This window comes from Sinocyclocheilus rhinocerous, unplaced genomic scaffold (assembly GCF_001515625.1).
Source record: "Sinocyclocheilus rhinocerous isolate Xijiao unplaced genomic scaffold, SAMN03320098_v1.1 scaffold576, whole genome shotgun sequence".
Taxonomy (NCBI): Eukaryota; Metazoa; Chordata; class Actinopteri; order Cypriniformes; family Cyprinidae; genus Sinocyclocheilus; species Sinocyclocheilus rhinocerous.
In genome coordinates this window covers 810,907-823,292 of record NW_015662167.1, presented here as the reverse complement: position 1 = coordinate 823,292, position 12,386 = coordinate 810,907, and the positions used below count along the sequence as shown (strand labels likewise).

At 37.3% G+C, this 12,386-nt stretch overlaps 1 protein-coding gene across 1 annotated transcript in view; it reads right to left on the bottom strand.

Moving 5' to 3' along the window:
- The window catches only part of LOC107727774 (contactin-2-like), a 40,227-nt gene that overhangs the window by 12,461 nt on the left and 15,380 nt on the right, over window positions 1-12,386 (bottom strand). The window contains exons 4-21 of the mRNA XM_016537764.1: window positions 11,655-11,662; window positions 11,152-11,329; window positions 10,938-11,033; window positions 10,620-10,832; window positions 10,412-10,514; window positions 10,091-10,272; window positions 8,498-8,634; window positions 8,081-8,210; window positions 7,720-7,870; window positions 7,457-7,584; window positions 6,851-7,026; window positions 5,834-5,954; window positions 5,308-5,466; window positions 3,921-4,070; window positions 3,640-3,710; window positions 3,242-3,476; window positions 2,361-2,476; window positions 1,681-1,867 (exon numbers count right to left, since the gene is read on the bottom strand). Coding sequence (XP_016393250.1) covers window positions 1,681-1,867; window positions 2,361-2,476; window positions 3,242-3,476; window positions 3,640-3,710; window positions 3,921-4,070; window positions 5,308-5,466; window positions 5,834-5,954; window positions 6,851-7,026; window positions 7,457-7,584; window positions 7,720-7,870; window positions 8,081-8,210; window positions 8,498-8,634; window positions 10,091-10,272; window positions 10,412-10,514; window positions 10,620-10,832; window positions 10,938-11,033; window positions 11,152-11,329; window positions 11,655-11,662 — 2,541 coding nt within the window. The remainder of the gene's footprint in view (window positions 1-1,680; window positions 1,868-2,360; window positions 2,477-3,241; window positions 3,477-3,639; window positions 3,711-3,920; window positions 4,071-5,307; window positions 5,467-5,833; window positions 5,955-6,850; window positions 7,027-7,456; window positions 7,585-7,719; window positions 7,871-8,080; window positions 8,211-8,497; window positions 8,635-10,090; window positions 10,273-10,411; window positions 10,515-10,619; window positions 10,833-10,937; window positions 11,034-11,151; window positions 11,330-11,654; window positions 11,663-12,386) is intronic.

Here is a 12,386-nt window from a genome sequence, read left to right as displayed (position 1 = left end):
AAACTACTTCAGTCTGTGTGCATTGAATTTATTTAATACACGAGTTTCACAATTTGAGTTGAATTCCTGAAATAAATGAACTTTTCCACGACATTCTAATTTATTGAGATGCACCTGTATATATATATATATATAAATTTATCAGTCTGGCGAGTAAACTAAAAAATTTACTAGCCAATGGCGATTCAATTGCCAAGGTGATCGTAGAGGGCTGTATATTCCATATATTATATAACTAATCCCACATCCACAACCCTTATGCAAGAAAGAATGTTGTGGTCCACATCAGTTACAACTATGGGTGCTTCTCAACAGAAGGCTCGGCTGCCACGTCATCAAATGTCACTGAAGGCCATCTCAATCGTAAATACCCTTGGAAGGCAGCCTTTGTTTTGTGTCCTTCATTCAGCTGAATTTGAAGGATGCATGGGATGTATCCTTCGCGACCTTCAATCACCCACAATCCTTTCTACACTTTCCAATACATGAAAATAAACCGACAAAAAAACAAGTCAGTACTGAGCTTGTCTGAATTTATTATGAAATGTAAGACAAAAATAATGTTTTTCGACATGAAAGCTTAGATATTATCTTTTGTTTTGGTGTAAATTACTCTTAACACTAAACTGCCAATAATGTAAAGGTGACAATACACGGGGCAACTTTTTGAGCAATGTTACACTGGGCACTTACAATGGGCACTTTCCCATTGAGAATGGGCAACAAATTTCTATCTAAAGGCTGATTTATACTTCTGCGTCGGACCTACGCCGTAGCCTTTATGCCGTAGGCTATGCGTCAGTTTTCATTTATACTTCTGCGTCGTTGTCCGCGTCAACGTGCAGTACACATGCAAACCGCTAGTCTGCAGTGTCCACGGGCATGTTGCTGGTGTAACCCGCAGTACCACGGCAAAAGCCGAAGAAGAAGCGGCTCGTCGGAGAAGCATTATAGCCGTGACGGCGGCAAATAAATATCAAATCATTAAATCATTATTTAAAACTACAAAAAGGAGACATCAACGGAACAGGAGATGATGGCATTCTTTCAATCTGCACAAGGACTTGTACCACGGCAGATCAACATTGTTTGTCGCGGACTACTGATGTATAATGCTATGTAGTATAATAAATGATAAGACACTTGTTCTTTGCTTTGTTTTATTTTATATAAGAAGGTGTAACATTAAAATATATTAAAGTGCACATAAACACACAAAACTCAAGTACATACGGAGGGAGGGGTTCTAGCAGACCAATCATAGCGCTTGCGGTCCACGTAGAATTGATGCGCTGTTAGATTTTTGGAGAGGTGCATGTCAGGCTACGGCGTAGGGTGTGCGTCTATGCGTAGGCTACGGCGTAGGTTCGACGCAGAAGTATAAATTGGGCTAAAGGTTTACCAAAAAAAAAAATTACTAGGTTGTTCTTTTTCACGTTTTATGGGTTAGTAGATGCACCAGAGACCCAATTATAGCACCTTAAACATGGAAAAAGTTAGATTTTCATGATATGTCACCTTTAAAGCTTGGTCATGTGCCGGCTAGGTAGTTAGGAGTAGGAGTTTGGGTTAAGATTTGCAGAAAAATTATTTTAGAATCTCAGGAAGCTTGTTCTACTCATATAAATCACATTTTAGCTAAGCTACCAGTGCACCCTGAGCCCAAAAATGAGGTCTTACGAGGTTTCTTGGTGACGACAGTGGTTCTTGGGGAGGGTGGGCCAGTGCCTGCACTGTTGTAGGCCAATACAGTAACGTGATAGAGAGTGTTAGGCCTCAGACCCGTGACTCGTGCTGTGTTCTCCAGCCCTGCTGTTCTCACTCGGTCCGCAGCTGCCTCACGTTCATGTTGTCGCCAATAACGAATCTGTAACCAGAGCAAGAGGACTGTCTCAAACTTGTGACAAGCTTGATCATACTGAAAACAACCTGAATGTGAATTCTGTATTGAGAAATTTAAATTAAAGTGGGTAAACAAATAATGAAATCTTATTTTGCTTCTGAAAGACAATTATATTACCATATTTAATTAAATACAAGCTGCAAAAAATACCCTTTGATACCAGTGGATTTCAAAGCATGGTTTTATCTAAAGGGAGGCGCCTTATCTATTATTGCGTTTCATGATCCTTGATCTGATCTAGACCTGCTGTTCATAAAAAGGAGCTAATGAGATAATGGTACCTCTTTTAGGCGATCACACTATGGGGCAAAGCTCATATCCTGATGTGCCACCTCAATGGCCAACAATGACCCACAATGGTCAACAAAACAATGCCATTCATGCCATTTATGTTTAACAATCAACATAGAAATATAAAAAGAGATGTAACAGATATTAAAAGAAGAATGGGCCTGACCTCATAACCCCGAAGAACTCCATTAATGTTCAGATGTTGAATGGGGTCCCAGGACACCTGAATCTCAAAAGCTGTCAGAGCCGTGGCATTAATCCTTCTTGGGGATACGGTAGGTTCTAAGGAAGGCCGGAAAGCATCATGTTATACAGTCTATCAGTTATCATGCATTGGTTTACCATTTAATCTTTTTATTTCATTTTATAAAGCTGGCAACATTTCAATGTCAAATAAAAAGTCATACGTTTTTATTCTATCTCTGACTCGTCGAATTCTGTAAACACACTCTTCACGTGTACATTGCTGCGATTACACGAGTCGCACGTTTGATGTTGGTTATAATACAGTTTATACTGTCTCTTCAATCATTAACAGCTTCTTTTTAAAGCCAACATTATACTCTGACACATGCAACAAAATGATCTGTCCTGAAATGTGCCGCACAGTTCAAATGAGATGCGATGAAAACAATTGTTAAAATAAACTTGGGATCCTCATAAAGGATATGCAGAGTAGTTTAGTTTATTTTCTCATTTTACTGTTATTATTGGTTCTTGTGTTGTTACTTCTACAACTACTAACTGAACCGAACTAATTTTGATATGTAAATGTTGGTGGTTTTGTGTGTTAATATAACTGGGATGAGACATTACTGCAGCTTTGTTTCAATATTGTTTTTGGGAGGAAATTTTGACTTCTGAAAGAGACAATACGCTTCCACAGAACAACAAACTCATATAGCATAATAAGCTATCTTGTCTCAAATGATAGAGGAAAATCAGTTTCTTTTCAATGAGGAGTTTCTCCACTGTCTGCTCTCTAGTGGTTAAGCAAAATCTAATCAGAATATAATGAAAATTATTATCCTTCCCAATGTTTCTCACCCTCTTCTGCAGAATGTACCACAGCAATCTGGCTGAAGGGACCTTCTCCTTTCTTGTTGTAGGCCTTGATTCTGACCTCAAAAGGGCAGTAGGCTGACAGACTCTCATTACTGTAGACATATCGTGATGACTCCACGTGTGGCACTCTCACCACCATCCATGTTGGCATGCCTTGCTTTCTGAATGCCAGGATATAACCAAAGCCATCTCCATTCTGATACTCCCTGGCCATGGGCTGCAATTCATAAAAGTTTTTTTGTCTCATTATGGAACAGAAGGTGAGGGTTGAGTAATAAAGACACATTGACTGACCATCTGTTAGCAACTCTACATACTGATTAAAAAGAATAAAGCAAATCTAATATGAAAATAGAGCAATAGAGGTCCATGGCACTTACAGTCCATGTAATGATAAGTTCATTACGGTTTCCTCCACCTCCACCAAGTCCACTGGGAGCCACAGTGGGTGCTGCAAGATAAATGACAAAATAACAACAAAAAATTGCAAAATAATAACCCACTTATATAATGGAAAAAATACCCTACTATCTTCCAAACATTTCTATGTGGAACCAAACTTATATTTTATGACAATTTGTTTTTAATATGTGTTATAATTATAATAATATCTCATATTTTAATTTTTGTTCAACACTAACAAATTCGCAATTGTTCTGACCTGCTTGTTTGGTTCGGACAGGCTGGGAGGGCATGCTTGGTTCTCCACTACCCAAAATGTTGCTGGCAATGACCTGGAATTCATAATCCATCCAGGGTCGAAGATCTATCACATGTGCAGACTCAGCATTTCCTTCTATGTTCACAGGGTCTGGAGGAACCATAAGCAAACAATGATAACATAAGCAAACAATCATAACATAATATATGATGCTCTAATACAAATAGATTTCTCAAACTAGGGTCCTGGGCGCCCTTTCTGAAATAGCAAGAGGGGTTGTGGGTTTGACAATTTTTTTTACTTCAAAACAAATAAATTAAATATTTAAATTTTTAAGCAATATGGGTGCAACCGTGACTAAAGCAAAAAGTGATCAGAAAAATTTGAAAAAATATCAAGGTACCAAAAAAATGAACATAAGTATATATATATATATATATATACTGTATATATATATATATATATATATATATATACTTGTATTATATTCAGTGCCCTACGTAAGTATTGGAACAGTAAAGACAAAATTTCTCTGTTTGCTGTGGAGTCAAGAAATCTGTAAATACGATTAAAAGATGAATATGAGACAAAATTACAAATTGTCACATTTTATCATTGGGTGGGATGACAGACAAATCATAAAAGCTGTGAAAAAGAACCCTAAAATACATGTCTGTAAAATCACCAACAACCTTTAGAAACCTGGGGTGATGCTCTGACAATCTACTGTCCGCAGGAGACTTAGATAGAATTACAGAGGCTACACAGCAAGATGCAAACCTCTAACAAGCACCAAAAACAGAAAGGCAAGATTATAGAGTTTGTAAAAGCCAGTAGAGTTTTGGAACAGAGTTTTATGGTTAGATGAGACAAAGATTAACCTTTATCTAAGTGATGGGAAAGCAAAAGTGTGGAGAAAAAAAGGGAACTGCAAATGATCTTAAGCATACAGGTGGTGTCATGGCATGGGCATGCTGTCCCAATACTTATGCTCACATCAGGTAGTGGGATGAACTCTAAAAGTGCTGGTAAAACATGTATGTGTTGAAACGGCTAATAATAAAATGTGACATACTGCAGTTTTGTCTTATATTCATCTTTTGATCATATTTGCAAAGCTCATGCTGAGAATGCAAGATTGCAAAGACGATTAACAATGTGGGAAGACTGATTAAAATGTTTAATTTACAATGATTTATGCAAATGGAGGACTGTGAACAATTCAGGGTTATGAAAAAAGTTAAAAAACCTTAGAGAAACCCCTGCTGTAATAAAAAAACACTTTTCATTATAAGCATATTTGTAATAATATTTATGTAAAAATGTTAATTCTACTATTATGCAGCAAGTTGTGTTTGCATGACACCAAAATGGCCCATGACCTCACCTGTCCTCATCCTCTTCCAGTCGTGAGTCTGTGAGGATCGGCCCAGGATGACATACTTGCCAATGGGACTGTGGTTATCATATCCACGACTCCATCTCAGCTCAACTGATGTGTCATTGACACTAGTCATCAATAAACCTCCAGGAGGTCCTGGTGGTCCTGTAAAGGAAGAAACATTTAGCTTTACCAGAGAATAAACATTTTTTTTTCATATTTATATTCATGCACACAGAGCAAACAAATATGTTATTAAAGTGGTTTAGTTGGGTCTGCTTTCTTTACAAAATCTGTACCAAACAGGCATATGGGAACCAAACCCCAAGGATACAGATCTGCTAAAGTTATATTTCATGACTCTACATTTCATGCATTCTCACAGGGCTGAGAGCTGAGAGTTGTCTGGGCAAAAATGATCAAGCTGAGGTAAAACACAAGAGCAGGGCTGTGGAACAGCCACAGGCTGCAGGCTGGTGAACTGAGCTTTAATAAGGTCTCTATCACTGCTCGGCCAGCTGGAAGCCCTCACCCCTCACAACCAGCTTGGCCGAGGCCACAGCACTATCCACCACCGTCTGGGCCGTGCAGGTGTATGTGCCAGCATGACTGAGCTGTCCGTTCACTATCAACAGGTCACCAATCGTCTCTTTCTATATAAAATGACAGTGAAAAAAAAAGTAAACTGTGTTAGAAAGAAGTATTAGCCCACTTCAACTTCATAGGAGCATTATCATGGTTTTTATTACATGCTTAATCTGGAGAGGTTTCGAATTTGGGATTTTAAAATTGACTATATATAATACGTCTAAAAGGCATTTACTTTGAAGTGAATCCTATTAAAGCTAATCTCAGAGTGTGTGAGGAGCCTGCTGCTATTGGAATACAAATTTTAAATATTAAGAACATAACTAGATTTTCACATTTTATTAAAGAAAGTGTAAGTGGTATTTGCTAGGGTGTTGTGGGTGGTTGTCAGGGATCCTCTATGCTCTAAGTTGTTCTTAGCATGTTGCTATGCTGTTGCAATGGCACAGCAAAGTGTCAAATCGCTATGACCTTCCCAAAATATAGCTTGGGTCCTTGCAATGCCGGTTTATGGGATTTTTTGTTGTTTTATCATCTGCCAGGCAAAAACTATGAGTCTAATTGCTTAGAAAAGCCATGACACATCTCTTAACAAGCTGTATTTTGAATAAATCAGCGCCTTGCAGTACAAAATCAAACTAAAATACACTACAGTCAAAAAGTTTTTATAAAAAGATATATCAAATAAATGCTGTTCTTTTGAACTTTCTATTCATCAAAAATAAAAAATAAAATTCCATGACAATAATAAAAAAATACATTTTAAAATGTATTACAATAGAAAACAATTATTTTAAATTGTAATAATACTTCACAATATTACTGTTTTTACTGTATTTTTGATCAAATTAACACAGCCTTGGTGAGCATAAGAGACTTAAAAAAAAAATTCTTACTTAAGAGTTACTTAAGAGTTAATGTACTGAAGTTTACAGTTTTTAAACACACGTCAAGTGCTCACCCCCTCCAAACGCCGATGGTGTCCATTTGGTTGCTCTAAGTCCAGCAGAACTCCATTGAGGGACCAGGTGAAGGTGAGATCCATAGTAGGGTCATGTGACGCATGGCACTGCAGAGTGGCATTTTCACCCTGATTGATGTCAGCATTAGAGGGTGCTAATGTGATTTTTGTGGCATCTGTTTGAGAGAACAGAGTGAAAAACATAACTTTATACACTGAAAGCATCTGCGCCCACATTAGTATTTTAAAGATTTACATGCAGATCAATAAGACAAAAACACACTCAGGCTTGAAATCAGACATAACATAAGATATGTGCACAATGAACATGCAGATAGAGAGCTGATAAAGGAGCTTACATCCAAAGCAAACTAAGCTAAAAAGTCTATAGGTGTGTCAAGAAAAGTCCAGATTTTGCTTAACCGTTAATGACATTTCCCGATAAAGAAACACTGTTTATGGGTTTTACGTGATCTTACACTTTTCAAGTGTAATCTGTGTAAAAAAAACTATGCATATAAACTCTCACTGCTGCAACAATATTTAGTGTCAAACAGATAACCTGAGACCTTTAAAGTAGATAAACAAAAAATTAGGTTTAGTTACCTCTGACAGACAGGTGTGCCGTGCTGTTGGCTTTGCCAAGGTAGTTTTCTGCAAAGCAGGTGTACTTTCCCTCATCGGCACGACTGATATTGTAGATCCACAGAACCCCATCTGGAGTGACTGTTATCCTGGAGAAAATTAATCTTTTTGAGATCACTGTACTCAAAGCATCTACAAACAGCTCACAAGGCCATTTTTCTGTCATTAATAATATATACAAATTTTAAAGCATTTAGGAGGTCTTTGAAACATTACTGGATTACCTGGTACTATTGGTCAGTAGCTCTGTGCCACGGCTCCAGAAGAGAGTGGGTTTAGGAGCCGCCCGAGGTTTACACTCCATTTTCACCTGTCCACCACGGGCAGCAGGAACCAGCTTCCGCACTGGATTTAACCTGAAGTCTGGAGCCTGGACTAAAATAGGGCGACAGGACGGGGAGGAAGGGAGATGGGGAACCATACAGAGAGGATTTAAACACAGATCATACTATAATTGGGGTTCGGGCATGACTGGGTGAGCAGAAGGGGATTTGAAGTGCATAAGGTAGATAACAAGAGAAACATGTCAAAGTTTATGCAGTTGTATTCTGATTTGCTTTCATTTTGAGATTCATTTGTGCTCACCTTGAACTCTGAGCTCAGCGTTTGAGTAAACGGTGCCGTGTTTGTTTTCGGCTACACACTGATACATCCCGGAATCCTCCAAGGCGAGGTTACTGATCCTCAGTCGCCCGTTATTCACTTCCACACGGTCCTGCACACAGGTAATTGTAAGAGACATGATGCACATGCACATTAATGCCAGTAGAGGTCCACACAACATTTCTCTTGTCAATCTACCTGCAGCTGAAAAAATAATGAGCAGGTTATTCACTGTCACATCTCACTGCCTCTTAGACATGAAGAGTTTTCTCAAAATTATTTAGCATATATCAGTCTGAGTCTTGACAGCTAGAGGTCCTGTTCATTTCTGATAACACACACATTGTCAGATGACAATTCAGCTACAGTTAAGTATGTGTGCGCGCATATATGGCTGACCTGTGTGGTGAGGGGCTGTCCGTTACGGAGCCAGCGAATGGTGGGTCTTGGTTTGCACGCAGCAGCACAGCTCCACTGCAGCTCCGAACTGATTTCCACCTCAGAGTCACTCATGACCTGAAGCCACTCAGGCTGGGCTGGGAAGCGAGAACACATACAAACCAGCAGATTTTTACTTCTCTCCCTAATAAGTGGATTGATGTGTAATTATTTATTAATATAATGAATCAGCTTTTATTTTTATATTATCAGTTTTGAATTTACATTTTTATTGATTTTGTTATGTGTTTTTGTAATTTTTATTAGTGTGTGTGTGTGTATATATATATAAAACAATACATATTAAAGGCTATGAAAACAAATAAAGTGAATGTAATCATGTAAGCCTTTATATTATGTGCAAAAAAAGGGTTAAAATCACATTTCATTCTAACACTGTAAAATTTCAATCTAAAAACAAAAATAAGGCTTTTAAAGTGGAAGTTAAATTCACTAAACTAAAAATGAAAATAAATGAGAACAAACGAGTTGTGTTAGGCTATTTTGCTTATCACATTACAGTCACTTTACAGTCAGTGCTATCATAAAAATAGACTTACTTGTAGGTTTAAAATTCTACATGTCACATTTATTGTCCAACTACATATATTTTCGCGAAATGTATATTTTAGTCAGAATTATTGCGCTGATATTTAATTGAGCTCCGTCTGTTTGCCGTGCATGCACGCCGTGGCGCTCGTTCACTGAAGTCTGTGAAGTTTAGCGGAGAATCCCAGAAGGCTCATGCACTTCTAACAGAAAAATGGAAATATTTCCATGGCTTTCTAATATTTACAGATGGACAATATACCTGTGAAATGTAAGTTATGCATTCAGGAAGACAGCACATCTCAAACACATTAAACAGCGCGAGTAGCCTAGTGTCTCTGTCAGCAACACATGCAGCCTTTCTGTCAGAGCATATGACGGGCCGAGCAGCTTAAACTAATATGCGAAACAAAACTATAAACTATGTCTTACCAGTTTTTAAAGGCCTTAATATGAAGCTTGTCACATGTTTAGAACAAATTGGATTATGCACTTTCTTCGCAGCAGCTCAGTCTGTGTCCTCCGCTATATTTTCAGATGCGCTCGTATCAAACTACTGTATATCGATATAACTTTATTGCCCCATATCGAATCGCTTATAAAGAAAATATCGATATATCGTACAATCTCGATATACCGCCCAGCCCTAACACACACACACACACACAGTATATAACTTTAATTCATTTTCATTTCTATTTTGTTTTAGTATTTAAACTTATTTCATTTTCATTTAATTTGTTAGGTTTTTAGTCTATTTGTAATATTTATATTTATATATTTGTTTTATATAATTTATTAATATTAATATTAATATTAATAATTATAATATTAATATTACTATTAATAATTATAATATTATTTCAGCTTCTTCTAATTAACAATTTTTAATAATTTTAGTTAACAATAACAACACAAGGTTTTATGCTACATCAAACTTCTACCAAAGGTAACAAGTGGGAAATCTAGTAGAAAATATCATTCTAGTGCTGACGTTGTGCCTACCTTGCACAGAGACACGTCCCTGATATGTCTCACGGCCCTCTGAGTTGTAAACCTCACACTCATACATGCCCTCGTCATCAAAATTCAGTTCAGGAATAATCAGGGTGGGTCCCTCTGCACTTGCTCCGACCTTAGGTGGTAAAATCCCATCCACCTTCCTCCAGCGAATTTTAGGAATGGGACTTAGGGAGGAAAGTAAAGAGTGAGCAAAAGGACGTTAGAGAAAAATGTTCAATTTTTATAGCTGACTGAGTTATGGATGTTGTTGAACCGATGTCGCAGTGATCTCTGAAGGGAAGTGAGGAGCTAAGGGGGACTTACTTGCCATAGGCAAAGCATTCCACCTGTGCAGTTTGTCCCGATAATGCGTACGTCTCAGCGGGAAAACGCACTCGGACATTTGGAGCCGCTTTCCTTGGGTTTGCTTTGGAAAAACAAAATGTAAGACGTATTTTTTTAATATAAAATGTTATTTTGATAGCAGCATGTACTTGAGCTTGTTTCTTATTTCTGAAGGAAACAAACTAACCATCAGGGTAAACAGTAAGCTGGACAGCTTTGCTGAAGATGCTCTTGGTGCTGATGTCCATGTTGATGGTGGTGAAGCAGAAATAGTTGCCCGTGTCATTGGCTCTTGCGTTAGCAAGGTATAAGTTACCCGTCACCTGAGAAACAAACCATCTGCCCCCCTCTGGCTGGATGAAGTTGGGGAACTCGTTTATGAACCAGCGGTAGGACAAAGCTTGGTGGAACAAAATGAATGGAAGATGTAATATAAACATTTGAGGAAATAAATAAACTGAATACAGAGTGAAATGGTTCACTAACTGATAGTGTGCAATCATACCTGGGTAATGAGCTGGTGGCTGACAGGCAAGAAAGGTTCCTGCACCTTCATGGACCGTCTGAGGGCTTCTACTCTCAGGGGGGAAATCATGGAGGTCTAGAATGCACACAACATTAATCAGAACCGGTAGAGTACAATTTCAACTACTGCTGCTTTTATTCAGAAAGGACTCATTTTCACACTTGGACAACAAAATCATTTGGTTTGTACTCACAGCCAAATTTGAGGTTAGCCACTCGGCTAACAATGGTGCCACAGCGGTTGATGGCGAGACACTGGTATGACCCACCATCTCGCCCATTCTGAGGGTTATTGATCACAAGGTTTCCTGCAACCTGCGTGTAGTGCGAATCCTCGGCAAATGCTATTTCAGTGCCATTCACACGCCACCTGTGAGAAATCACATACAAGATCTAACTTCAACAGATTCTAGCTTCAAAAAAGTGCATAATCAATGATTAATTTAATTCAACCAAACATGTAGCACACTTTTTGTGGGGACAGCATGCATAATGTATTAAAAATATATATTTTTGCTTGGTTTTCCTGTAAAAATATTTTTAACCTCCTTTAAATAAGGAGATTTTTAAGGCTTAAGAAGCAAAATTGCATATTAAAACATGGTTTCAGAGAATATATATTAATGTTTATTTTCATACCACAGTGACAAATAGTGTTTTTCTAAGCATAAATACAACAAAATTTAGTGAAGTTAATGTATATAACTAGAAAAAAATTCAATAAACTTAATTTATTATTATTATCTTAAAGAATTACATTATCAATCAAAAGTTTGGGTCAGGTCAGTAATATATAATGAATACTTTTATTCAGCAAGGATGCATCAAACTGATCAAAATTACAATAAAGACATTTACAATATTACAAAAGATTTCTATTTCAAATATATAGTATTTGAAATCATTTATTTTGGTAAAAATATTTTTTACAATGTTTGTGTTTAAAGTTAGGTCATAGTGAATAAAGGTCCTGTTTTGTCTTTGTAAAAATCGACGCGTTTCAAAAAGGCGGGGCATAGAGGAGAAACAATAATGTACAGTATGTGGAAAATAATGTGTTTTTTTAACTTTAAACCGCATAAACACATTTCATTACACCAAATACACAAAATAATGTTCTTTTTAGCAGCATCATATGACCCCTTTAAAAGAAAAATGAACTGAATTCAAGATATATCTCTAAAATTAAGTTTTATTATCTTATGCATATTATCTTGTTTTCCAGTAAAAATATCATTTTTAAACATTCTTATTTTTTTCAGTCACTATGTATGTGCAGACTTTTTGTTTGATTTAGGAATTTGCTATTTAGAATTCATTGGAATTCTGTATATGTATGCAGTGTGTGTATGCAGTTCTGGTAAGACCCACAGGAATCTAGGGCAATAACAGAGAGGCAGGGGAGGAGAGATGAGTTGAGAAGGGGAGC